The 25,726-nt window shown below is 52.6% G+C and overlaps 7 protein-coding genes across 7 annotated transcripts; 2 read left to right on the plus strand and 5 right to left on the minus strand.

Moving 5' to 3' along the window:
• Positions 1–619: 619 nt before the first annotated feature.
• cpcC (putative protein kinase (Gcn2)) lies at positions 620–6,068 on the minus strand. Its single transcript, XM_025674717.1, has 7 exons — positions 5,650–6,068; positions 3,553–5,583; positions 3,164–3,493; positions 2,106–3,108; positions 1,620–2,056; positions 1,124–1,568; positions 620–1,064 (listed from the first exon to the last, which is right to left on the minus strand). Exons 1-7 carry the CDS (start codon positions 5,863–5,865, stop codon positions 760–762), a joined length of 4,767 nt encoding a protein of 1,588 aa, XP_025523250.1. The 5' UTR covers positions 5,866–6,068; the 3' UTR covers positions 620–759.
• A 420-nt stretch (positions 6,069–6,488) lies between these two features.
• On the plus strand, positions 6,489–8,924 carry BO86DRAFT_323378 (uncharacterized protein; the record flags this gene model as incomplete). The annotated part of the gene is made up of 2 exons (XM_025668424.1): positions 6,489–6,528; positions 6,721–8,924. 2 exons carry the CDS (start codon positions 6,489–6,491, stop codon positions 8,922–8,924), a joined length of 2,244 nt encoding a protein of 747 aa, XP_025523251.1.
• Positions 8,925–9,658: 734 nt separating this feature from the next.
• On the minus strand, positions 9,659–11,624 carry BO86DRAFT_392722 (damage-control phosphatase ARMT1 family protein). The gene is made up of 6 exons (XM_025672869.1): positions 11,512–11,624; positions 11,376–11,446; positions 11,187–11,317; positions 11,010–11,122; positions 10,097–10,953; positions 9,659–10,004 (listed from the first exon to the last, which is right to left on the minus strand). Exons 1-6 carry the CDS (start codon positions 11,531–11,533, stop codon positions 9,762–9,764), a joined length of 1,437 nt encoding a protein of 478 aa, XP_025523252.1. The 5' UTR covers positions 11,534–11,624; the 3' UTR covers positions 9,659–9,761.
• A 575-nt stretch (positions 11,625–12,199) lies between these two features.
• Positions 12,200–15,518, minus strand: ppt1 (protein serine/threonine phosphatase PPT1; the record flags this gene model as incomplete). The annotated part of the gene is made up of 4 exons (XM_025675341.1): positions 12,200–12,235; positions 12,298–13,028; positions 13,091–13,518; positions 15,382–15,518. 4 exons carry the CDS (start codon positions 15,516–15,518, stop codon positions 12,200–12,202), a joined length of 1,332 nt encoding a protein of 443 aa, XP_025523253.1.
• A 105-nt stretch (positions 15,519–15,623) lies between these two features.
• gatA (4-aminobutyrate transaminase gatA) lies at positions 15,624–17,855 on the minus strand. The gene is made up of 4 exons (XM_025672870.1): positions 17,316–17,855; positions 17,212–17,247; positions 15,971–17,133; positions 15,624–15,916 (listed from the first exon to the last, which is right to left on the minus strand). The coding sequence occupies exons 1-4, from the start codon at positions 17,564–17,566 to the stop codon at positions 15,870–15,872; spliced, it is 1,497 nt and encodes a 498-aa protein (XP_025523254.1). The 5' UTR covers positions 17,567–17,855; the 3' UTR covers positions 15,624–15,869.
• A 1,008-nt stretch (positions 17,856–18,863) lies between these two features.
• On the plus strand, positions 18,864–20,409 carry BO86DRAFT_403788 (uncharacterized protein; the record flags this gene model as incomplete). The annotated part of the gene is made up of 5 exons (XM_025673963.1): positions 18,864–19,004; positions 19,063–19,274; positions 19,331–19,503; positions 19,564–20,060; positions 20,128–20,409. 5 exons carry the CDS (start codon positions 18,864–18,866, stop codon positions 20,407–20,409), a joined length of 1,305 nt encoding a protein of 434 aa, XP_025523255.1.
• Positions 20,410–21,235: 826 nt separating this feature from the next.
• On the minus strand, positions 21,236–23,155 carry BO86DRAFT_223222 (uncharacterized protein). The gene is made up of 4 exons (XM_025666933.1): positions 22,732–23,155; positions 22,372–22,676; positions 21,979–22,303; positions 21,236–21,928 (listed from the first exon to the last, which is right to left on the minus strand). Exons 1-4 carry the CDS (start codon positions 22,930–22,932, stop codon positions 21,467–21,469), a joined length of 1,293 nt encoding a protein of 430 aa, XP_025523256.1. The 5' UTR covers positions 22,933–23,155; the 3' UTR covers positions 21,236–21,466.
• Positions 23,156–25,726: the final 2,571 nt, after the last annotated feature.

The following is a 25,726-nucleotide window of genomic DNA, read 5'->3' on the forward strand; positions in this document are numbered from 1 at the left end:
ACTAAACCGAACAATCACCAACCCCTCCTTTCTTTGAACAAGCATCGATCGGCGCATGTGCAAAACGACCAGTGAACCAACCGCCCTTTCTCCGTCGGAAACTGCAGCTCTCTTCCCTTGCCTCGCACCGTATCTAGGATCCATTGAAGAGGATGGACAGGCCTCTTCTCTCATCTACATCCAAGAATAGGACCGGATCGAGTTGCATTGGACCTTTGGTCAACAAACAGCGGGCTCGGATCAATGGCAGTGGATAGATGGCTCAGAACTTGACCCGGTCGCTGGAGAAGCCAGCCTCTAGAGGAGGTGTGGTCCTGGATCAAGCGGCTGGAGGGCCCTGGGTCACAATCTACGTTATGCTTGCGGCTATGCCTGCGGTGTCGGTGTCTCGGCTGAGGTCCAACAAGTAAATTGGAGCCTGCTTGCTGCGGCGCTCAAGGGATGGCAGCAGCAGCGGCACGATCCAGCATGCCACAGCTGGGTTATTGTAGCAAGGTAGGAAGGACCGCCTGGAGATCGCGGGCAGCGAGCCTCCTCATTTGATTTACTTGTCATAGTCAGGTACTGTTGTCTTACGCTTCTTACAGGGCCGGCCTGTCTTAGTCATAATGTTGGCTCAAAGTCGGGGTATAATTCGGGTTGCTAGAAATGCGACGAAGTAGAGATATCTGGCATAAGATCACAGCCATCAAAGAAACATATAGAATCCCACATATTCACGCTCACGCCAATCCACATGCCACCTTCCACCCTTCACGCTCAGCAGCCGCTTGCTAGATCGTAATATATACAGGACCCCGTCCGGTAATTGTAAATAAATGCGTTCGTATAGAGCTCCGTGCCGTCGCCGGTTTGTGCCTCATTCGCGAGATCAGAGAGCAACTCGTGCACTTGATTGAGGTATTTGCGCTCGGTCAGCGGGGCGTTCTGGATGACCGCTCGCCAACTTTCCGGGTCGGAAAGACGGGTGTTCCGGATCGCTTCGAGCAGATCGTCGCGCGTATCGATGGCGGCGACCGGACCATGCAGAGCATCCTCGACCACCTCCCGGGATCGGAAAAGAGCTGGCGAGTTGTTAATACCTATACTCGAGGTTATGAGGGTGACAGAATCAAAAACTCACCGGACTCAACAATGTTCCTGCGGTTCGACTTCTTGCTCCGGTGCTGCGGTATCAGGATGCGCACATCGCTGGCCCGATCACCGTTGATTGTGCTGGTTTCTGCTTGGCTTAGCAGGCGAGACTGTCGCTGAGGTTCTGCCGTGCCTTCACGCTGGTTCCGCGCACGCATCTCGTTGCGAATCCAGGGCACCAGCTCGGGGCTTCGAATATCGAGCTCTTCTCGTGGAGAGAAACTCTTTACTTTGAAGCCACGCTCCTGGCTGTCCTGTTTGGCAATGACTATCCAGCTATGGCTGTCTTCCTTGTATTTGTTGAGGAGTTCCTCCAAAGACGAAGCGTCCACAGCGAGTTCGGCGCTGATGTCATTGGCCCACATATCCTGGACGAGCTTGATCCCCATTGTACGTAGCACTGTTGGATCGAAACTCGCAACAAGAACGTCACACTGTATACTATTAGCACGGTGGAAGAAGTCGATCATTGATTGCAGACTTACCCTTCTCGTCTTCCAGAATGTCCCGGTTTCCGCCTCAGGATGCTTAATGGATGTCTTGGCAGCGATTCCTGTTCCCAGGTATTCGAGCATTGCTGAGCTCAGGCGATCCCAACTCAAATTGAACCCTACAGCATGAGTCTGAGAGCGGTTTGCCAGCACCTTCGGACGAAACTCTTGAACCAAAGCATCGTACCGTCCGCCGGCAGCAAAGACGTCACGCCGCTTACTGTCAAAGACGCACTGGAACAGAATGCTTCCTCGGAAGAATTTGTCATTCAAGCTTCCAAGAGGATTCACGTATACTTTGCGCTTCACGTCGAACCCTTTCAAATAAACTGCCAGCAGGTTGATACGAGCGAAGATCGGCGCCAGTCGCTCGGCGAAACGAGTGCCTTCCATGATTGCCCGTAATCGCTTTTGTGTTTGCTTGGGAGAGTCTGATGTACGTTAGTTACAAGTATGAACCCAAAGGCAAGGCAAACCAACCTCGAAAGTCGAAACGAGCAAGGTCGTCCAATGAGGTCGAAGCGACACCGATGGAGGGCGACCGAAGCTCGCTCCTAATCTTTTGCATGGTCCATTTCCCCACATTTAGCCTGCTGATCACCTCCTTCACGCGAGGAATCTGAGAAGGAGTGATCCGGCAGAACTCCATGATAAGCTGAAGCAAGTCGGAGTGGTTTACCAGGAAACACATGGGAGATGACCTCAATGGCGGGAATTCGTCAATGATTTCATCCAGAACTTTGATGACTTCTGCCTCTTTCAGCGCCAAATCCAACGTGTTGTGCGACACAATATCGAAGTCGACCTCTTTGTGGGTTCTGGGCTCCCCTCCATGAGGCATATCTCGGTATACAGTACCAAAAGCATATGTCTTCTCCAGCGAAGGGTCTTGGCGCGGGATGGCACGTGCGTTCGGCAGAGTGAGATCAAATGGCAATTGAAGCAGGTTTCCGGAGGAATCCAGCAGCCTCACAGCGCCATTGTTGTAGTGCTGAGACCTCGGGAACAGCATTTGCCTCGTTGTCTCCACCGCTCCGTGCCGGCGAAAAATCGAGGTCAATCTTTCTTTAACCAACCCTCGAACAAGAAGCTCGTGGGCTGCTGGTGTGCCGCGTGAGTCCATGTCCCAGGCAATGTCTTCGTACTTCTTAGGAGATTGGGAGAATATTCCAGAAAGAATCTTCTTGTAGTCAGGAGAATTAGGATCAGACAGCAAGTGCATGATGGCCCTCCTGAACGTCTCTTCTTCCACCTGTAGAGGGATCTGACCACTGTGCAAAAGGTCTGAAGCTGAAGGACGTTGGCTTGGATCATGGTTTAGTAGTGACCTTATGATCCGGCCCTGAAGCACCTTCTCCGAATACTGAAATGTCGATGGAAGCGTAAACTGCTGCTCTCTTATTGCCCGTAATGTCTGGTCACGTTCCATGCCCGTTGGGAGGGGATGGCACATCTCGAAAAAGATCACCCCGAGAGAATACATCTTCACGCAGTCATTAGCAGAGATGACTAGTTGCTGTGTCCATGGTTAAACTTACATCCACCTTCTCGTTATAGTTTTCTGCCAGGCCAGACTTCATCTCGGGCGCGACATAGTAGGTTGTGCCCAGACTCCGTGTGAAATCACCTTCAAAATCAGCCGTTGTAGAGGAGCGCACTGCGGTTGTAAATTGGCCACTGGTAGCCAAGCCAAAATCTCCAATGCGTGGATTGTTAGCAACATCAATGAAGATATTGTCCGGCTTGAGATCGCGATGAATGATGCCGTGGCCATGAATGTGGCTAAGGCCATCGAGAATCTGCCGGAAGAGACGCCAGGACCTATCGACATCGTCATACAGACCGTTTCGGATGAGATCGCGAAGGGTCTTGCAGGTGGTTAGCCTGTAAGGCAAACATGAATTAGAGCAAGGATGACAAATCTTACATGTTTCTCACAGTACTCCATCTGGATGTAAAGCGTCGTATGTACCGGTCTGCCCTGCGAACCTGATCCAACCCGACTCAACTCTCGTCCCGTACCACTTTCTGTCTCGTAGGTCTCTGAGGTGTCTCCTCCTCTTCTGTGGGAAAGCGTGCCATCGTCATCATCATCACTGTCTGAACCAAATTGGATTTTGGGGTAGCCGCTGGAGCTGATAAAGTCCAAGCCTCCCGTGCTGTAGTCGTAGGCACGTGAGTCCCGGCTAGCAAAGACATCGCTATCGGTCGAGGAAAGAGCGTCTTCATCTACATAGTCATAGTCTTCTTCGATCCACGCGGTATAGTAGCGTACTACGTACGGGTGGTTAAGACGGGACAGTAGCATGATCTCCGACAGCGTATCTTTCAACGCAGTGGTAGACTTCTGAGATATTTTCTTCACTGCGTAGAAACGACCATCAAGCTTATTTCGAGCCTTCACAACCTGGCCAAATCCACCTTTTCCCAGTCTTCCGGCTTCATCGAAGTCCTGGTTATAGCGTGAGAACGCCGGCAGTGCTCCAAGAGAATCAAGACGCGGACGCCTCGGGAGAGAAATAGAATTTGCAGCACTTGTTCGAGCAATCAAAGGCGCATCAACGCGGAAGAACTCGGACGGTTGTAGTTGGAAGGCTGTGGGCCGCTTTTTGGGGTCTGGACGAAAGAACTCGTGTAGTAGGTCCTGCAGCGGGGACGTTAGACCCAAAGTTCCCATCATCGCATTGGCCGACGTATAGCGCTGGAGGACATCTAATCCAAAGCCCATCTGGAGAAAGACAATACCCAAATCCCATACATCAGTTTTCATGGTAGGTGGAGCTCCCTCGTGGGCCAGTTCAGGTGGCATCCAAAATGGCGACTTGGATATAGCGAGCGACCGTTTTCCTGCCGTAGAAACAGGTAAAGCCTCTTCGATGCTAGCTTGCAGTTTCACAATGGTTCCTCCGGTAGGTGTTCTGAACAACAAGACACGTCCGCAGCTTATATTGCCGTGGACAAAGCCACTGCGGTGATAATATTCCAAAGCCTCCAGTAGTTGGATGGTCCAGCTGCGGAGCAATTCGACCGGAACCGTTCCAACCATGTCTAGGAATTCCGAAAGAGGCCCCTTGTTTGAGTATTCGACCAATGCAGAAACCTTCCAAATGGTCTCCTGCGAGCTTAGAGGTCTGGAGATCTTGAATCCAATGAAGTCTCGAATGTTCGGATGTCGCAGCTTTTTTAGACCTTCCAGTTTATCCTCACTTAAGCGCATTCTTTCCCGGAATTTCAAAGGGTCGACGCCTTTTGGGTCGAGTGACATTTCCTTCAGCACAAGGAGAGGGGCATAGGCTCGGTTGTCGGAAGCGATAGGTCTCACAGTACATGTTTCTTTGTACTGGCGACTCTTCAAGAGGGACTTGCCGGATACGGCTCTGAAGAACAGCGGATCCTGACCCGGCTCCGTCACGACAAGGGGCGGATCGAAGGTGATAGCACCAGGGGCTTGCTGCACACCATCCGAGTCTCCATTGGCATCTAAGCCAGGCGTGCGACTCTTCCGACGCGACAGCTTTGTCCGCTCCCTCAGCCGGTCCTCGAGCAGCTGCTGCAGTGCACGCTCTTCCTCTGCGGTGGCTGCCTCCTGTTTGCGGATTTCTTCCTGTCGTTCTAGCTCAGCTCGTTGATTGGCAGCGGCTTCCTGCTCCATGCGTTCCTCCTCAAGACTAGGAAGATCCTTGTCTTGCGCTTGCGCCTCGGCCACGTCTTCGAGGACATCCTGGATGGACACGGCCAGCTCATAGATCATCTCAGAGCCCAGAAGGGTCTTGGGTTTGCTGCGGATAATATCTTGGACTCTTGAGCGAGCACCCTGGCGCAAGTCGTCTAGATTCTCTAGGGAAAGGTTCGGGACGGTCTTGGGGTAGGTCGTCGGTAGCTCCACCAGCAACTCTAAATGTACATCGGGGTTGGACGAGGCTCGGAGATGAAGCTTGAAGGAAAGCTCGGATGATTGCTGAATTGACGCAAGTCAGTTCGTTCTCTCTCACCAAGCATTCGGCTGAAGTATTGTCGAGCATACCTGCCAGGCGGAGCGCCGGTGCGCAACTTCTTCGAAATCATCGCCATAGATCGAGCGCAGGGCTTCCACCTCGTTCTGGTGGATCTCCTGGTAATTGGTGGGGGCGACTATGGGTACGGCAAAAGCAGAGGAATCTGGGGAGAGCTGTTTTTTCTCCGCTCGAGGAGAGCCAATCTTGGGGGCATTGTTGAAATTCTTCTTCTGTTTGTGAGGCATAGCGGGGCGTTGGGCGGTGTGTGGAGATTAATGTTTGCACCCAGATGGAATTGGCCTTTGCCACGGAGAATAGTGACAAAGATGCAGCCGAAGCTGCAGCCCTCTACAGCTCAGAAAAGCACATATTCGGAGATTAAAATAAGAGTGGTAGGAGGGGGGGGGAAGTATATGGTATGGGGGGAGGTGGAAGAGGTGAAGATGGGAAGGGCGGGAGGAGAAGAGAAAGGTGGGAGGAATAATGTAAGTGTAGGAATTAGGAAAAGAAAGGCAGGCCAAAGAGCGGTAGCCACACGGACCACCTTGCACAGTACAACTCAAAGTGGAAAGGCGGTAAGTAATGCCCGACTGTGGATCGCCCCGTCATTTTTCCGCTGACCGCCTTTGGGCCTCTAGCGCAGTGGGTGCTGGGGAAAGACTGCTTGCTAACTAGAGTAAACAAAGCACAGCGTTCCACGTCAATTCCCCTGCCGGTCGCGCCCCTCCCACTTGCCTCTCTGCCTCTCTCTGTCGCCAATGGTTGTCGCTGGGGTCATGCAATTCTCTTCCAGCCTGCTCATTTAACTCTTTTACTGCCATTACTGCCAGACATCAGAGTTTTCTTCGCTTATGATTCTGCATTCGACATGTTGGGGTGGATCACAGGCCAGGAAGAGCAAGTCGCAGGTAAGTTATGTCTCAATGCTATACTATACTATCGCTGCCCGCCTTGCGCCAGTGCACGCGCGCGCCGCACACCCCCCCCCCCCCAAACCCTCACGGCCCAATAATGCTAGCCATTCTCACCTGACTATATGCAAAGCGCGGTCTCCGCGGGCTGACTTGTTCTCTCCCTTCCCTGTTTCATTGTCCCAGAAGACCTAGACAACTCCAAGGTTCTCGAGCCACCAGAGACGCCTGCTCCCGTGTTTGCGATTCGCGCCTTCAAGAGTGCCTTGTTTGGTACACCTGCTGCCGACAACGATAACGAAGACACCGGCAACCGCGCAGCCAAAACAAAGACTGCTGCAGCCAATCACCGACTCGCCGATAATGTTGTTCTGAAACCTACGCAGAACGCAAGAGATGTCCCTCGCGCCACCAAAGCCGACCTTGATCTAGCTGTGAACGCGATGGCCTCTCCCACTAAAAGCATCCTCGTGACACCCGGAACTGCCTCCAACCGACGAAAGACGGTTTCTTTCGGTGAAAGTGTGGTGGATAACGAGCGCCAACGTGACGATCTATCTGCGAAATACATCAAGACACCAGCAAGTCTCGCCAATAATTTCAGCAGCCAATGGTCTTCGGGCTCATCTGCCTCAAAACCAAGAAGCAAGCTTACCCAAGCTTTGATGGATTCGCGGGACAAGCCCGCTAAGGGCGTCGACGTCTTTGTTGACTCTACCTCTTCATCAGAGACACAGCTCAGCATGTCGCAACCGGAAGAGGATGACAACGATGACACTATCAACCTTGACGAACCGCGATCACAGTCCGGGAAGTACTGGAAGGCGGAATACGATAATTACCGGAACAAGACCACCTGGGAGATCAAGAAGTTGATTCAGTATCGATCGGCGGCGAAAACATACGCTAAGAAGAAGGATGAGGAGGCTTTTCGGTTGTCCGAGAAGCTGAGAGAGGAGGAACTTAAGGTCGCGGAGATGGAACGCCATGTCACTCGCCTGGCTTCGACCATGGTCGAAGAGAACGCCAACGCGGACAAGGAGAAATTGGTGCAGGAACTCACGAAGCAAACCGCATTAGCGCTGCAGTACAAACATCGAGTCAACTCACTGCGGAAAACATTGGAACGTCATGGTGTCGTGGGGCAGGAGACTAGTGAGGTCGCTGATTCTTCGGTTATTTCCAGTCCTTCTGAGCAGAAGACCGATAGCGTCTACAAGGTCCAGCAGGCTCTGGATCAAGCGAACGCCAAGATCGAAGAGATGAAGCGCCAGCAAGAAGAGTTCAATCAGCTGAAGGATTTAGCGCGTATCTCGGAGCAGAAGGCTTCAGAGTTGCAGAAGGAGAACGCGTCATTGAAGCAGACGCTCGCCCGTGTGAAGCAGGAGATGAGCAAGTACGAGGGGCGTCGCAAGGAGAAGGAAGCGAAATTGAAGCAGCGCGAAGTCAAACTGGAAACGCGAATCCAGGAATACCGAGACCGCTTGAAGTCGACCTCACAACAGCACCGCCAACACGAGGAGAGCCTCAAAACGTCTTTCAGTGAGGAGCGCCGCCGGATGCAGGAGCAGGTCGACCAGCTCAGAATCAAGCTCACGGCCATCGAACGTCTACCCCAGCTACAAGGCCGCGCTCGTCGCTCGGAAAGCCCTCGAAAAGACCACACTGGGGTTCACGTTTACGATTTCGGCGTGCAAGCTAGCCCCGAAAAAGAACCGCTGGAGGAGACAATCGAGCTCGACGAGCCACCGAGCCCGAGCCCGCGAGCCAAAGAGCGACGCTCGTATCCGTCTTCGAGGTATACGGCAGGCGATCTCGACCTGAAACGCGCCATGAGAGCGATGGGGATCAGCGACGAAGACCAACTGGCCTTTCTAGGAGGGGAGACTCTCCAGGCCCCCCGCTCCCGCTACCGCCACGGCGATGAAGCCGCCGTCCCTCCGTCCTCACCTCCAGAGTACCCGTCGGTCGAGCCTGCACGTCCACGCCCAAAGCACAAGTACGATACCAACAGCTACCGAAGCACCCATCCACTACCCAGCAAATCCACCATCACCTCCCTTGCCCACCATCTCGCACAAAATCTCGACGACAGCCATCAAATCCGCACCACTACCACCACTAACGACCGTCTCCGCTCCCACCGCCCCTCCAGATACGGCCTCGATGCCGTCTCCGGCGTATTAGAATCACACTCCTATCCCCTCGACCGCCCCTCCAAGCGCAAACCCAGCCAAGCCGCCGTGCAAAGGGACTCCATCCCGCTCGACCGCAAGCTCTCGGCCCAGGCGCGCCTCAAGCAGCGCAAGGATGAAACCCGCAAACCCAAAGAGCAAGGCAAGGAGAATATCCGAACGTACACCAACCCACCGTTGTCGGTACTCGAAGCCTGAAACGAGACCTATCATATCATCATAATGACGAACCTCAACAATCTGCCACGCAACCACCGCCCTTTCTTTTCTCCGCCGGTCGTGGCGGGATACCAAACACGCGATCTAAAATCTTTTTAACTCCCATTTGTTCTGTCCTTCTTGTTTTTCCTTCCTTTTCTGTTCTGATCTTCTATGTTTGATCTGGTTCACTCAGGAAGGGGAGAGGGAAAGTATACCATTGTCAAGGGGCGCTACCGGGGGGATTCGGTTTAGAGATCATCATCACATTAGCTTTGTTTGTTTGCTGCCACAGCTTGTCTTGTTTTGTTTAAACTTGTCATGTCTTTTCGTTCTCGTTTCTTCCTTTTTACCATTCCGTGTTCTGTTTTTGGTCACCCACGGTCTCCTCTGTTCTTGTGTTTGCTGTTGCGTTCCAAGAGACTCGGTCCGGGAGCTACATAGCAAATGTAGCTCCGCCTGTCCACCTGACTGTATGTGCGATGTAATCTTTGCTTTCTTAGTCTTTCTCCGGTTGGGTGTACTAATACCTCCCTCCCTATGCCGTGTCTCTCTTATTACCTAACTTCACTATACCCCGACTCTAAGAATCAAACACTCACTGTTGATGAGTTACACATCAACCACTGTCAACATCATCTCCACGTCTAAGCATCTTATCTACTTGCATACCTAAAATCCAGAGTATCCATATCATCTATCTTTAATACTTGGTCGAAAAAATCGAGTAATATCTCGGTCATCCATATCCGGAAAATTGTAGCGTCTATCTATTTGGTTTATCGATCTATCCATCGACCCCTCGCATTCATCTACAATCGCAGAGAGATTTTTTTCTTATTTCGAGCCTTGCTTGCCATCACTAAACGAGACAACAGCCCACTTGCCGCTCCAGGCCCATTTGCGGGCCGCGGAGCCCCCGCCCTCGGGCAGGGCGCGGAGCTTCTCGTCCACGCCGGCAGGAAGACCGACCACGACGTCGGCCTTGCAGGTCCGGAAGGCCATGACGCGGAGGCCGGAGTCGGGGCGGCCGAGGGGCCCGATGGCGGTGGTGAAGGGGGTGGTTGGGTCCCAGGTGGACTTTTATCAAAAATCCGTTAGATTTGCCTGATGCTCTGATTGTATAAAGGGGGGCGGGGGAAGAATGAAGGTGGAGAGAACAGGAAACTCACATCATTGGTCAACTTGCGGTAGTTGAGATCACCCTTGAAGAGAACGAGCTCACTCTGCTGGAGATCCTCGTAGAGATCTGGGGCGAGGGCGGGCATGCGCCAGTATCCGCCGGGGAGGGTCCAGAAGGTGTGGGGGCGGATGATGAGCTTGCCCTCGGCGTGGAGGTGGCTCCAGTGGTCGAAGAGGAAGGTCACCTCGGACAGTTCCTTCTCGGAGAGCGGGTCGTGCTTGCGGCCGGACTCGTCGGGGGCCGTGAAGAAGCCCTGAGCGTCGGCGAGGGCATTGATGAGGGCCATGAAGTCCGGCGGGGTGACGTCGGACACGAACCACGGGATCACTTTCGGGTGGAGGACGACGGTCGTGGCCAGGCCCGCGGAGAGCAGGTAGCCGGCGAGGATGAGGTCGACGAACAGCTCGAAGCCGGAGTTGTCGAGGACGATGTCGACGCGCCGCTCGTGGGTCTTGCGCTCGCGCCGCGCCCGCTGCAGCACGTCGAAGGCGGCATCGAGATCGTTGACCAGAATGTTCTCCTCGGCGGCCTTGCGCGCCTTGGAGCCCTGCAGCTTCTGGATGTCTTCGTAGGTGAGCGAGGTCAGGAGGGAGAGGTCGGTGGCGTTGCCCCAGAGGCAGATCTCGCACATCTCCGAGAAGAGCACCCGCTCCGCCTGCTCGACCTGCTCCGCGGTGCGGCCGCCCTCGTTGCCCTGTTCGGCTTCCGTGGCCAGCTCCTTGTATCGGGCGGCCAGCTCGAGAACAGCCGGACGAGACGACTTGAAGGTGGAGAGCTTCTGTCGGGCGAACACGTCATAGCCCTTCCAGTGCTTGGAGAGCGAGAAAAGGGTACTCAAACGTCTGTCTGATTATGTCGTCAGCGCCAATTGTTCCCTCCATCCCCGAGCTTCAAGTACGCACAGAGGTAGCATTCCGAGTATAGCCACGAGACGTCGTGCCACGCCGGGTTCCCTCGTTGTTCGAGCTCCTTGTTGTAGTCTGCGATATCGGGTTGGCCGTCGTCGGGAAGGGGGCTGTTTCACGAATGGGCTATGTTAGGACGGTTTGGCTCCGGCGTCGGAGGGGCTGAAGTCTCACGTCAATTGTCTGTTATGCTGCAGCTCATACTTGAAGGCCGCGAGCTTCTCGGTGATTTCCTTTCCTTCCCGACGCTTCTCCTCATCGGTTGTTTCGCTAACGGTGCGGTGCAGGTCATCAATGGCGCCCGTCTGCGGTATATCGCTATCGTCAGCATTGCATGCCGATGATCTTCGGGGACAGACGTACCAGGATGACCGGCCAGCGCTCACGAGCCGAGACGGAGGCAAAGCTGGACTGATCGGAAGTGAGATACTGCGCTGGTGGAGGGGGAAAGGCGGGGTCAGTCAAATACTGTTTCAAGAGGGGCGGAGCATAGACTTACGGGTTTGGGGGTCGTATTCCATTGTGCAAGGTTAGTATAAGAAAATGAAAATCCTAAATAAACAAAAGAAAGAAGAAGAAGAAGAAGAGATGGTGTCTGAAGCAGAGAAGAATGACGGAGGGGAAGCAAGCGACTTGGTTTGAAGCAGGAAGAATCGCGGGGTTGCCGCGGTCGGAAACCCCTCCGCCCCGCAATCCACTGAATCAGTCATTCTCTAATTGCGCTGCGGTCTATTCGTCTGTCTACAAGGAAAGAGGGACATTTGCTACAGCCATCAACCATCAACCATCCAAAGCAAAGCAACAGAACAACAAACAAGCACAATGCACATGCAGATAAAGGCAACTCCGCATGACAGCCGCCAATCCAACACCGCTCAGACCTGCACATGCCGGGCAAGAAGCGAGAAAGTGATGAAGATGAGAAAGAATCAAGAAGAGCATGAAAAAAGAAAAAGAAAAAGAAAAAGAAAACACCCCTCAGATCCAGAACGATAGATTTAATCCGCTATGCAAAACAAAATGGTCCTCAAGGTCGTCATCAATCAAAAAAAATCATTCAATAGATACATCGCCCTCGTACCGTGGGTCCTGAGGCAATCCATCCGAATCCTCATCTATGTATTCGGAGCTTCGCCTCCAAGCCGCGAGGCTTTCCCCGCGTTCATCATTCCAAGTCAGAATGGGGCTCACATCATCGACATGAGGGAGCTTTGTGCGTAGGCCTGCGACCGTTTTAGCGTCTGTTTATCTGTCTTTGTTGGGGGGTCTGCAGGACTCGACTTACCATCGGCTTGATGTCAGGGTGGGGAACAGCCTCGAAGACCTGGTACTCAAGCTTGAGCTCAGGCCCAATCTTGATGAAAGCACCCTTGTTCTCGGTCGAATCGCAGTACTTGGGCGCCGAGAAGACCGTGATGCAGCGTCCATCATGCTCAACCTCGTAACCCTCCATGCGAACCTCGTGCGAACGGATGATCGCCTCCAGCCCGTTCTTCTCACAGAAGCGCTTGGTGACGTCGGGTCCGAATTGAAGACCAACACCACGCTTGCTGGGTCCACGACCAGGTTGGGTCTGCGGGTCGGTCCAGAGCATCTCCATCATCAAACCCTGCTGGCCCGGCTGGCGCTGGTTGTGGCGGTTCAATTTGCGGATATCATCGAGGGTAGTGTTGTCGTCGGAGAAGAGACCACCGTGGAGAACAAGGTACTTGTTACCGATCAACGTGGCCAAAGGCAGGGCGGAGAAGGACTCCGAGAAGACCTTGAAGGTGGTCTCGTTGTATTTAGCCTTGCACTCGCCCTCGAAACCGTACACCTTGTTCATGTCGTCCGTCTCGTGGTTGCCACGGTTCAAGAAGATGCGGTTGGGTCTCAGCCACTTGTACGCGTAGAGAAGCAGAGCAATCTCGGTAGACCACGATCCACGATCCACAAAGTCACCGTTAAAGAGATAAGCATTCGTCTCGCTCGGGTAGCCGTTCAAGCGGAAGATCTCGAGCAGGTCGAAGTATTGTCCTTGTCACACGATCAGTCTCCACCAGGAAACAAGAAAACAAGAGCTGCGCCAGGTCCCTTACCGTGCGTATCACCGCAGACCGTCAAGCGGGTACCCTCCTCGACGCCGACCTCCACCATCGTCGGCTCTGCGTAGACAATGTCCTTCACGGCTTTGATTATTTGGAAGACGTACTTGCGGTGAATCTTCTTGCCGTTCTTGAACCGCTCGATCATATCGTCGATGAACTCCTGAGTCATCTCGTTCTTCTCCAACCGCACGCCATCGTAGCTCGCATCCACGGCAATCGAGTCGATATCCAGGCTCTCGAAAGCCGAGGGCGGATCGCTAACCTCGATGGCCTTCTCGAACTCCAACCGGCGGACCAGCTTCTCACATTCCGCGAGCTTCAGCTTCGCATCGCGGTTTCCCGGATCCCGCTTGACCACCGCCCGGAAGTCCTTGAGGGCTTCCTTGTAATGCAGAATGGCGCTGTTCGCAAGGGCTCGTCTCCAGTATGCCTAGGTGATGTGACATTGTCAGAATGTAGTCCAAGCGCAGGTGCTTTTATAAACACATGCAGGACGTCGGACAAACCTTGATGAAGTTGGAGTCAAGCTCCAGCGCCTTGGTGGCATCTGCAATCGCAAATCCGTACGCTTCAAGCTTGATGTGCGCCTAGATCTCCCGAACGCCACCCGGCCAAAGTATCAGTATACAGGAATCCGCCACTTAAGTGAAAAATCAGGAAGGAACTGGCGAGACTGTTGAAGACAGTAGCGCGACATACCTGAGCTCTGTTGCTGAAGAAGGTGGGTTCCTTGTCGTACTTCTCTATCGCCTGTGTGTAGAAGTCGATGGCGGCGGGCCATTCATGTTGCGCGAACGCCTTGTTACCCTGCGCCTTCAGCGCAGTGGCAGCCTCGAGATCGGAGGACGCCATCGGAAGAATAATAGAATAATAAAAAAGTGAGAGGAGTGTGTGGATAGCAAGCGACCTGGTAAGAATGAGGTGGATGGCAGGGGGGAGGTTTTCGGCAGGTGAGCACGCGGGAACAAATTAATTGTAAGGGAAGAGGCGGGGAGAATTAAAGAGAGCGAGAGAGAACAAGAGAGGCGACGATAACGATGATGATGATGATGATGATGATGCAGTGAGCACGACACAAAAAGGGGACAGCAATGATTTACGGTCAGTGCCCAAATTGATAGATAACAATGTAAGAGAATGAAACAAGACTAGAAGCAATCTGAACTGATAAAAGATCTTTGATCTCCCACAAAGCTGTGAACCACCCGTCAATCAGTCGGCCATGAAGGCCATGAAGCACTTCCGAGGATTTATTTGATGTCCGCCCGTTTTCTCCGGTCTTGGCAACTCTCCCGGTCCGATTCGAGAACCTGCAACACCACCACCGGACCTCGCAAACCGTGAACTAACCTGGAATTCATTCATTATCAGGTGCCATTCATTCTGCTCTATCAATCCCATTGTTCCCCAGCAAAGCATCCAAACCTGTCGCCGCTCTCTCCACAGCGTACCAACCAGCCTTCAAATCAGCCCAGCCTTCGACCGGCAACAAAGAAACAAAAAACCACACATAAGGGCACCTCACCTCTGGCAGGGAGTCCAGCTCAGTGACACTCCCACTCCGTTGACCTCTCAACCTCCAACCAACCAACCAACCTTCACGCAAAACCCTGACACGAAAATGTCCTACTACGTCGCGCCCAGCCAGCAGCGCACTCTCCGCGCTTGCATGGTCTGCTCTCTCGTCCAACTCCACAGCGTGAGTCAAAATCCCAACCCAACCCATCTCCAAAAGCCCCCCAACCAGACTCTCTTTCACCCATCCAACCCATTCCAATCACACACCCCTCCGAAGCTAACCTAGTACTCTTACCACCGCATCACAGAAATTCATGCGCGAAGGCTGCCCCAACTGCGACAACGTCCTCGGCCTCCGCGGCAACAACGACGCCATCCAAGAATGCACATCCCAGGTCTTCGAGGGCCTGCTGACGCTCCGCGATCCCACGACCAGCTGGGTGGCTCGGTGGCAGCGGCTGGATAGCTATGTGCCCGGGACATACGCCGTCAAGGTGACCGGTTCGGTGAGTTAGGGCGCATACCACCGGTGGTGGTCTTTGGACTAATGGCTGGTGCAGCTTCCCGATGAGATCATTTCCAGCTTGGAGGACTCGGGGATCAAGTATATTCCGTATGTGCCACACTCTCTGTCTTGTGTTTCGAGGACATGTCCTGCCAGCTGCAGAAGCTTACTGACTGTGTTTTCTTCTATAGGAGGGATGGTAGCACTGGGGAAGAGGAGGCGTAGAACGGCTTACTCGATTCAATATTTGCTATTCGACGAAGGCGCGCGGCCTGGGAATTCCGGGTGGAAGGGGAGGTGGTTTTCGTTTGTTTTGTTCCTTGCGCGGTTGCACAACACGGGAGTTTTGGTTAGGTTGTTTTTCTCGTACTGTATGCGATTGATTCCGGGAAACATGGTTGCTTGCCCCTTGAACTTTTTTTACTGCGCCGGGGTTGCTCGTCAATTCTCACTTCTCCAGAGACGAGCTTTCAAAGGTTCAGAAGATCAGCCCCGAACAATGCTCGATACCCGATTAGATGAATATTCAATGTTGCCTTCCTGATGGCATCCAATTGCTATTTCTCGATGCTGACATAAATACAAGGCATCAACTCATCCTATTCATACGCTGCTAAATTTGGCTCAAGTAGAACGCAAGAAATGAACCCAATCAATTGCCGACCCGCCCGATGTACCACTGAACGCCAGATTTCAATCACAAATGTATCAGATAGAGAAGAAATGTCGGTAGACAATCAAGCCGCTTTACAGCTGCTTGATGATCTTCTCAACGCTCTCCAAGAGAATATCAGCTGCAGATGATGTTAGCCTCCGATCATCTTACTCCTGTTAGGTGATTGACTTACCATGGTGCTTCTGGAAGATCAACATGGGCCTCAAGCGAACGGCACTCTGGCCGCTTCCGCCAATGTTGACACCGACGTTTTTGGCCTTGGCCAAGAATTCGTCACGCTTGGGAGAGTCCCAGGCAATGAAGGTACCTTGGCCCTTACCACGGAGGTTCTGCAGGTGCTCGGGGTACTGCTTAGCAAGACGCTCGAGACCGGCAAACAGGTATTCACCAGTGATGGCAGTGTTCTCCACCAGGTTCAGGCGCTCGATCTCCTCGGTGATACCGCGGAAGATGAGGGCACGGGCCGGGTCACCCATCCAGGTGTTGAACTGACGGTAAGGCTTGTTGGGACGCAGAGCGGGGTTTCCGTAGTAGTATCCGGCAGTTTGGGCCTTCTTAGAGAAAGTCACAATATCGGGGGGAGTGGTCAGGTTCCAGTGGTCATGGGCCCAGAACTTTCCAGTAGCGCCCACACCAGTCTGCACCTCATCAACAATGAACAGGACATTGTGGCGCTTGGTAATGTCGCGGAGACCCTGGAAGAAAGCAGGAGAGGCATGGTTGTCACCACCCTCCGACTGGATAGGCTCAACCACAACAGCTGCGACAGGGTTGTGGAACTCCTTAATCAGGCGCTCAACCTCCTGCAAGCAGCGCTGCTCCTCCTGGGCATTCTCCGCGGCATGCTCCTCAAGGGGGTACTTGAGCGAGGGGAAGGGAGCCTGGGGCCAGTCAAAGGCAGGGATATCAAGCTTGTGGATAGGCTTGCTGCGGGTAGTAGACAGACTACCAAAGAGACGGCCGTGGAAGGCAGACTTGAAGGACATAATCGACAGCTGAGGGGAACCCGGGGACTGGTTGTTCATGGTAGTCTGCAGCTCCTCCTCAGTGAACTCCTTCTCAGCGCCACCACGCTCGCGCTGGCGGTAGTACATGAAGGCAGCCTTGTAAGCAGTCTCATTGGCGTCGGAACCAGCCAAGGCAGTGAAGACCTGGTTGAGACCCTTGGGAGCGACCTTGAGAATGCCCGTGTTCAGGATGTCGGCCCAGTCGTGAGAGGGAAAGTTACCCAGAGCAGGTCTGTTGATCAGGGCATTGACCATCTCGGGAGACTCGGCCACCTTGCGGAGGTGAGGGTTGTTGTAACCAACAGGGATGGAGGCAATCTGGGCGTAGCTGTTGCCGAGAACCACGTTAGATGCGAATCAATATATAGAAGCGAAGGTCAGGGTCAGGGGAAGTGTGGTAGCTTACACATCAAGGAGAAGGTTTCCGTCAGTATCGGCGATGCTGCGGTCGAAAATTAGCTACTAACTCATAATTCAGGGCGATAACCTGGAGGGGCTCAAAAGACATACTAGTTTCCAGTAGACTTGTAGTAATCAGCCAGCATGTTCAAGCTGCGCACATCAAAGACCTGGTCCAGCTTCTGAGCAGCAGCCTTGTTGTTGGGGCCGGGAATAGCAGTGGCCAACTTGGGAGCTGTGGGCTCGTCGGGGAAGAACGGCTTCTCAGCAGCCCGCAGGTGGGCAGTGGTGCTGAGGGTGCGGACTGCCGAAAGGCGAGTCGCTGTGCGAAGCTTCAGGCTGGAGCGGAAAACAGCTGCCATTGTGAATATACAGGAGGGTTGTTTGATGGGTAGTTTTGGTGAAGTGTAGAGTTATCTTCTCCCTTGTGCCAGGCACAACCAGGACAAAAAGAAGCGGAGTGGAAAGGGATGATAACGCGATGACGACAGATAAGGGAGTGAGGGGGGAGAGAGTACAGATCGCCCACCAGCCTAACTAATCGACAACTCGCAGGGAAAATTCAAGATAAAGCTGCAATGGACAGTCAAGGGGATAATTGACACTTGAAGATTCAAGAACAAAAAAAAGTCCCCTCCAAATTTGGTCGCGCGCGTGGTTAAATACCAGGCCACGGTGCGGAGACAGAAGCAGCTCTGACGGAAGCTGCCCCGCGCCAGAGAGCTCTCCTCGGCGATTTGCACCAATCACCACCCAGGATATGCCCGTGCTCGGCGATACAGCAGATGCGCCGATAAAATGGAGTCTCACAATCAACAATCAGTCCTGATCACTCGACTATTAGTAGCATCGATTATCCATTTGCTCATCATTCGGTCCGATTGCTGTCCGGAATGTGTTCTCCCCGGAACGACTTTCCCTTTGCAATGGTGGCTTCACAATTGCAGCGGTGAGAAAAACAGCAGCCTGGCAAAGTGGAAGTTGGAGATAGCTTCCAGTTCCCCAGGTCATTCTTATCGGTCGGCTTGGCAGGCAGGATAAGGAATGTTCCTCAACAAAGCAAGCGACGTTCATACTGCCATAAAGATACAACGGGTAGGGGCTGCATACTCGAGGACAAAACTGAGTCACCAGGTCTTTCTTAGGTGGTAATTAGCGCAGACAGTTGTGCGTGAGCTTGAATGAGACCCAAAAGTCGGCTCGCAGAGCCCGGGCGGAGACATATTCTGTTGCGAGCGGGCTTGATGGTAAATGCTTAATTGCGCTTCTTGCAGTGGCTACAGGGCTTCCATCACCCTGAAATTCCGACGTATACGACCCCATTGACATGGGACGCCGTGCACTTTCAGCTTTTCCATCTGGAGAACCTGTTCAGCGTGTTGTTTTCAACCACGAACGTCAGCCTTATTCTCAGCACCCCTGCGGTCACAATCAACAACCACTACACTTCTGCTTCGCATCACCATCCGCACGATCACAAGCCCTTCCGAGCAAAAGACAACACCAAATCCTGAACACGAGCATTTCTTCCGTCATACGAGTGGACGATGGCTCTGGGATGAAGAACAGCAGCTCCGGGACAGGTATAAGGTGTTCAACGTTGACGAGCTCCAAAGCCTCGCGGCCCAGGCCGTCCGATCAGACAGCTGCATCTCCATAATGAAGCTGGCCGAAGGAGGCTACAACAAGGTCTTCCGTTTTATCATGAATGATGGCAAGACAGTGCTTGCCCGGATACCAAACCCCAACGCCGGCCCAGCGTTCTATACAACTGCATCCGAAGTCGCTACCATGGAGCTTGTAGGTTCACCTGAAACCAAGCTAATCGCAAGGGCGGCTAGTTCATGCTCGATCCCAGGCCCGAGATTTCCTTCAAATCCCCGTGCCTCGAGTCCTTGATTGGAGTGCCACGTCAAACAACGCCGTTGGCTCGGAATACATTATTATGGAAGAAGCATCTGGCATACAGCTTGGAGTCATCTGGGATCAGCTGAATCCGGACAAAAAGCTCTCCATTATGCGGCAGATACTGACGCTCGAGTCAAAGATGCTTGGGGTGTCGTTTTCTCAGTATGTGAATCCGTTTAACTGACGAATGCGTGTGTGGAATCTGATCATCTTGTCAGCTTTGGTAGTATATACTTCGCGAGCGATCCAGTGGAAAGTGCAGTTCCGGCACTGCTCACCAACGGCGCTTCCTCCGAACTGAAAGAGAGAGTCTGCAAGAAGTTCAGTATTGGGCCCACCGTCGAGCGAAGCTTTTGGAAGAAGGAACGCTCGTCAATGCAGATCTCGCGGGGTCCTTGTAAGCATTTTCAGATCGTCGTTTCAAATTGTTTTTTATATTAATTTCTATCAGGACGAACGCCCCAAGAATATGCGCTAAGTGTTGGCCGGCGTGAACTGGAGTGGATCAAACGTTTTGCCATCTCGAAACTACCAAGCGAAGCTACTCTCATTTCTTCAGCCCCCCAAAATAGTCCACAAGCACATCTGCAGCTGCTGGAGAAGTATCTCCAAGTGGCGCCTGCTATGATGAACATTGACTCCGTCCTCACTCGCCCCACGTTGTGGCACGGAGACCTCCTTTCATCGAATCTGTTTGTTGACGATGGCCAGATTACGGCCGTCATCGACTGGCAGGGCTTGTGGGCAGGGCCGCTCTTCCTTCAATCCCAACCCCCACCGATCGCGGACTACGCAGGCAGCATTCTCCTTCAACGACCCGGCAATTTCGACGATCTGGGCCCGGAGCAGCAAGCGGAGATCAAGCACAAAATCTTCAAATCGACGCTATATCAGCTCTACCTGCTGAAGACCAAAGAGCGGAACCCTTTGATGACCTCGTCTCTTCCCGTGAGGCACTCATCAGCGTGGAAAGGTAGCTATCTCATCTTCAGTAGCATCTTCCTTTTTCGGACAGAATCTGATCTTTCATCTCAGACACTGGCCCGAACTGGGTATCCAGGGCGAATGCCCCTATCACTTCACGCAAGATGAACCACATAGCCACGCCGCCGATGCCGAGGGCTGGAACGAGGTGCAGGAGTTCTTTGACGGTATCGAAGGTCTTGTGAAACGGGATGGCTGGACATCCCCCGATACGTTCGACGCCGCCTTCAGCTTCTTTTCCGAACTGCGAGAACGGGGCCTCAAGAGAGCGCTCGACAGACAGACTCGTTGGGCGAGAAAGCAGAATGGGTGATTCCCCAGGCCTATGCGACGTCACAGCACTCGCATCCGATGGAATGGATACCTTTACGCTTCACGTGGTCCTACCGCTATTTTGACCATGCAGTGTTTCCGGTCAAATAACAAACAAAGGCAGTGCGTCGGACTGAGGATCAATAGTCAGTAGTCGGTAGGAACCGGAGTACGTAGAAGGGCAGTTACATAACAGTAAAGTACAGAGCCAGCATTAAAGCACTAAACTCAAAGGGATAAAGCTTACTGGATACAGTAATTCACAGGCCTGCTGTCTGAAGATAGAGATCCCCGGCGTACGGAGGATTAATCTATCGCATCGGAGTCCACGAGGAAGTCTAGATTGCTCTTTCCTGGACAGCCATCTACTTGAGTTTCACACGTGCATACACCCCTGCTAGTATGTTCTACAATGCGATACCAAGACCGGGTTTTAATACAATAGGATTGTCTACTCAAAGTTACTGTGTGACACGCGACAGTCAAGTGTCGGAGGGAAGAGCGACGCGGAGATTCGAGAAGCAGGGTTGCTAAGGAAAACACGTAAGCACCTTTTGGTGCCTGCATTAGTATGCCCGCATCCAGTGAGGCCGGCATATGCTCCTTGAACTAGCCCGAAGAAGGTAGTCTACGCGATGCAGTGCCGGCCCGGTCAGGCCAATCTGGCATCCAAGCTGAACCTCTCGAGTGACCGAGTCAGAGTGCCAGGTGGGGAGTGCGGGATCCGATTGCGGAGCTGCTCCATCGACCCACTTCTAGCACTTCGCCAGCTGCAAGTAATTTGAATAGACATCGCTCAATTTGAGGTTGGAGTCGCTTCGTCACGGCGAGCGCATAACTTGGGTGTTATAGAAGTAAATTTACACACAGAATGTAGATATAAATCGTTGTATACAAAAAAGAAAAGGAATGGGTCTTGCCAGAAGTGCACGGCGCTGTGCGTAGACGTGATGCGTACATGTGTTGAACACGATTACGATCGTTAAGCATTATCATCGTGATGACGGAACTCGGTTGTATAAGACATGATAAGAATATTAATCGAATCGAAGAAAGAACTAGAAGAAGTTCTTATCGTCAGTCGTCGACCGGTCAGTCACCGACCGTTCGGTGTTCGAGTTCAAGTCTCGAGTAAGGGAAGCAGTAGACTTGTCGCTACCAGGCGACGTGTAGACCACACCGTGGTTCTTCAATTCCACGTGATGTGTAGGTGTTGCAACCCGCATATGGTTCGATATTGACGAGGGCTGATTACTGTCGGCATGCCCAGGCTTCTTGATCTCAGACCAAGTCTCCATCTCCACCGTACGCAGAACCTCGAACCGATCGACATTGGTGTCGCCTTGATAGCCATATTGGCGATCTTCAATTCTTGATTCTTTGGTAGGCGCGCTCGAAGACCATCCCTTTGGCGGAAGGCTCTTCCGGCCATAAGACGATGCATAGCGGCGACTGGACTGGAGAAGACGGGGCAGAAAGAAGGTGACAAGGGGCCTCAACGCAGGGGCAGAAGCGCAGATCTAGACAAGTCAGACAAAATTGAATCAGTCAGGAAGAGATGATAACATACCAAGCCCATGCTGATCTCTATTGAAGCAGCGAGAAGGACAGGCCAGCCCACCCAAGTAGTATCATATGAAGCCACCATGCTCTTCCAGACGTAAACTGTCCGGATGGAGCCAGCCACATTAACCACGATTCCCAAGCCAAAGATTGAGATAACAGCAACTCGCTGTCGAGCAGGCATCTTCAGATTCCAGATCAATGGCATTGGGAGAACGGTGGTGAGGAAATCAGTAAAAATGTTCACGACACTGGCCGAGAACACAGCAGCACCGTCGTTGAGGCAATGGAAGGAGTATGTGGGTGCCACTTCCCAGTATGCGCGTATAGGCCTAAATCATTAGTACATATTCACGGTAAGATGCGCTTGTGATGAGAGCGTCTTAGAAGGGAAACTCACGAGCATTGAAAGATGGAGATGAAGAGAAATAGAAGACAGCATATTAGCACGATGACCATGCCGATGATCAGCACAATATTGTAAGAGGAATATAGGCCTTTGCTTCCGGCTCCAAGTAAACGCTTGCAGAACCACAACAAAGAAAGCTTTGTGATACTGGACGACAAGGAGAAGAGCATTTGGAATGCGAGGTTGAGTTTGTTGACAGCTGGCAGCCAAGAAGGTGGAATATCCCAGATGTGTCGGGTCCAACCGTAGTTTTCAGTTGCTATAGATGTTACAGCGCACATTCCAATTGCGAAAGCCTGACGCACGATTGTTAGCGGCTAGGTATTACGAGTTCTGCAATCTGGTACTCACAAGGGCCCAAATGATGAGAATGTCATCGAAACCGAAGGTGCACGTTATCCTCAAACGCGTATAGAGGCGGAGGCAGGTGACAACGAATGCGACGCTGAGGAGGACAACGCTGACGATAAGCACATAGTTTCCACGAGTGACAGGGTCGACATAGTTAGGCGTGGGCCATGTCGCCAGGACACTGGCGGGTGGAATTCGCATGTTAGGACGAGGTTATTCGGATGAAGGTTCGAGTGGGGTTCAGTTGCTGAATTATTTGGATGGAGCGAAGGGTTGTTCAAAGACGCGATCATTCAGTTGGAATTCAAGCATAATCACCAGCAACCCCGGACAGATAGTTGCTAATCACATTGGCCATAATCACGATCCGATATCAGTGAGAGGGTGAGCGAGAACCTATCGCAATGGCAGACTGAGTCCGAGTCACTAACACCACATGCTAGTTGACAGCATCGATGATGGGAGGGCGACGGGGGATATAATATAGCCAGGAATGAGGTACCCACTCCCAGAGTTCGAACTGCCGTCGATTCAGGTCCTGGTCCCTTTCTCCAACCATGAATTGCCCGTAGCCAGCCCACCTTGACATTTTGACTTTGGCTGGGGCAACCAATTTCAGATCGATCCCAGCAAAGCTAAGAAACAAGTCAAGGTCCTCCAATGAGCTGGTGGGCCTGACTCCACAATGGGGTAGTATCGGCCAGACAATGGCGAGGAGGGGGGCCACTGGGAGTGAGAATCGCCGGGGGTTTCACGGGGTGCACAGGACAGCAACAGGCAGATCCGTTGAACCATCGTTCACATTCTGCTCCACATTCCGGCGGAATCGATCTAATGCTTGTAGCGAGTGAGCCATTAATCACCGGCCCAAGTCTAGATGGTCAGCGTGAACCAGGGTGCCAAAGTCTATTCACCCATAGTCAAGAACTGACCTGAAATTTGCGGACAGAGATTCATTTGCTGGCTATTCAGAGCGGTTCTCCAACAAGAATTCGTCAGCCTCCAACTGGATTGAAATTATGGTCCGAGAGGAATTGTGGGAGAAAACCTGGTGGATGTAAAATCCGATGTGATGGAGGAGGAAGGGAAGGAAGGGAAGGAAGGGAAGGAAGGGAAGGAAGGGAAGGAAGGGAAGGAATATTGCTCCACAATCCATAACCACAGTAATCCACAATTGAACATGAGCTCGTGGTGTCTCCTCATTTAAGCGGGATTTAGTGTGGTGGCGCTCGAGACAGATTCCGGATGGGGAAAGGGTTGCCCCGCAGACAGACAACTGGGCATCCAGACAACAATCTCATCTCCTCGGTACAATCTTCAATTCCCACCAAGCAGCTGAAACGCTACTACGGAGTACTCATACAAACTACGGAGGGAACTCCGTACTCGGAGTACTACCTTACCTCCTTAGGTACAGTACCGTACCTTCACAGTTCACACTGATCATTATACATGTGCTTCCTGCTGCTTACGTTGCATCTGCCATCGGCAATTGTGCTGCCATCCTCATGGCGTGCACTCGTTCCTGCATCTTGCATCCACCATGCAGCATGCAGAAAAAGCCTTGTCTCTCCATTTGTCCATTTGTTCTGTTATCTGTCAAGTCTACTCTCCGCACAAGACATTGTTCTCGTTCAAGCTGAAAGCAGATCGTTCCCCCTGAGATTGCCAATTTAATAGTACGCAGGAAGACTTCGAAACTCGACTTGGCATTGAACAGGTGCCTGCGACACACTGATCCCTCTACAACGAGGTCAAACATATACTTCCTGAGTAGTATGAATAGATACTCGCAGACAACCACAGCGACCGTACGAACACCTCATCAGATCCACCCTACCTGAAGGGGCTAATGATGGGATTCTAAAAAGGGTTACCGATCAGAGCACAAGTGGAGCGCATTACTCCATCAGATACACGGCTGTGACAATCATGGGCCGCAGCCTGCTTTAAAGTTTTTAACCTCAATGATCTTCTAGCCTTGCGAAATAGTGCGAACCCGAAATTCTGAGGACCAGCTGGCAGTCTTACCACTCGGTCGCAATGACAAATTCTTGACATGAACGATGACAGATATGTCTCTTGATGCCTTCCCTGATTTTGGTCAAGTGGAAGCTTTCACCTGCCCTGCAGTCATCCGGCAAGTTTTGACAAGAGGGTGCCGACAGCCACTGCGATAAGCTTTATCGAACCATCGGGAGCAGTCGAACCATGGAGGGCACGCCACACTCTTGTAGGCTGGATGCTTCGATCGCAGGCTGGTACGGTTCCTACATGGTGGAAGAGTACCCGTCCGCTCATCCGGGGGGGATACAGCTTCCGATTATCAGGCGCTTGCACTGACGGACGCTTTGGGCGGATGGTCCCAGCAATGCTTGCCAGGACCCTACCTGACTCGACGCGTACCCGCTGCGCTTACAGACACGGCTGAATTATCTTGTGCATTGTCTGTTTCTAGTAACCCTTGAGAAGGGTTGTTTTCGTTCTCGAAGGCATCAACCGCTCTAGAAACCTGAGAGCTAGCTTCAAACCTCGGTTTCAGGGCGAGTGGCACGTTGTTTGCTTGTCAGCTCAGGTGTGACCCCATACTGTAGGCGTATCAGCACGGCGCTGATCAGTTTGCATTCTGCCCTAGTGGTCGGGTATACAAGGAGTTCAACAGACAGATCGTCCACCACGGTAGGCTGACCGTGGCACCAGCTCCTATGCCCCTACTCGACTACCTATATCAGCATCAGGCTGCCTTCTCATCATGCAGTTGGAGTAAGAGACTCTCAAGGGCAAATTGACTCGGTGGAAGTACTCCCCAGCAGTAGCACTGGATTCTGATTATTCAGTCTTTCCGTTTCCGGCAAGAGTTCACCCTGCGGGTGGGGCGTGCTGCTGCCCGGTCGATCACCCATTCAACATTCTTCTAAATGGGGTTTCCTCGGCTCTGGCTCGTGGATGGCGATCGCTTGCCACTACGAGGAACCACCAGCGATCCTTATACATG

This window comes from Aspergillus japonicus, assembly GCF_003184785.1.
Source record: "Aspergillus japonicus CBS 114.51 unplaced genomic scaffold BO86scaffold_75, whole genome shotgun sequence".
Lineage (NCBI taxonomy): Eukaryota > Fungi > Ascomycota > Eurotiomycetes > Eurotiales > Aspergillaceae > Aspergillus > Aspergillus japonicus.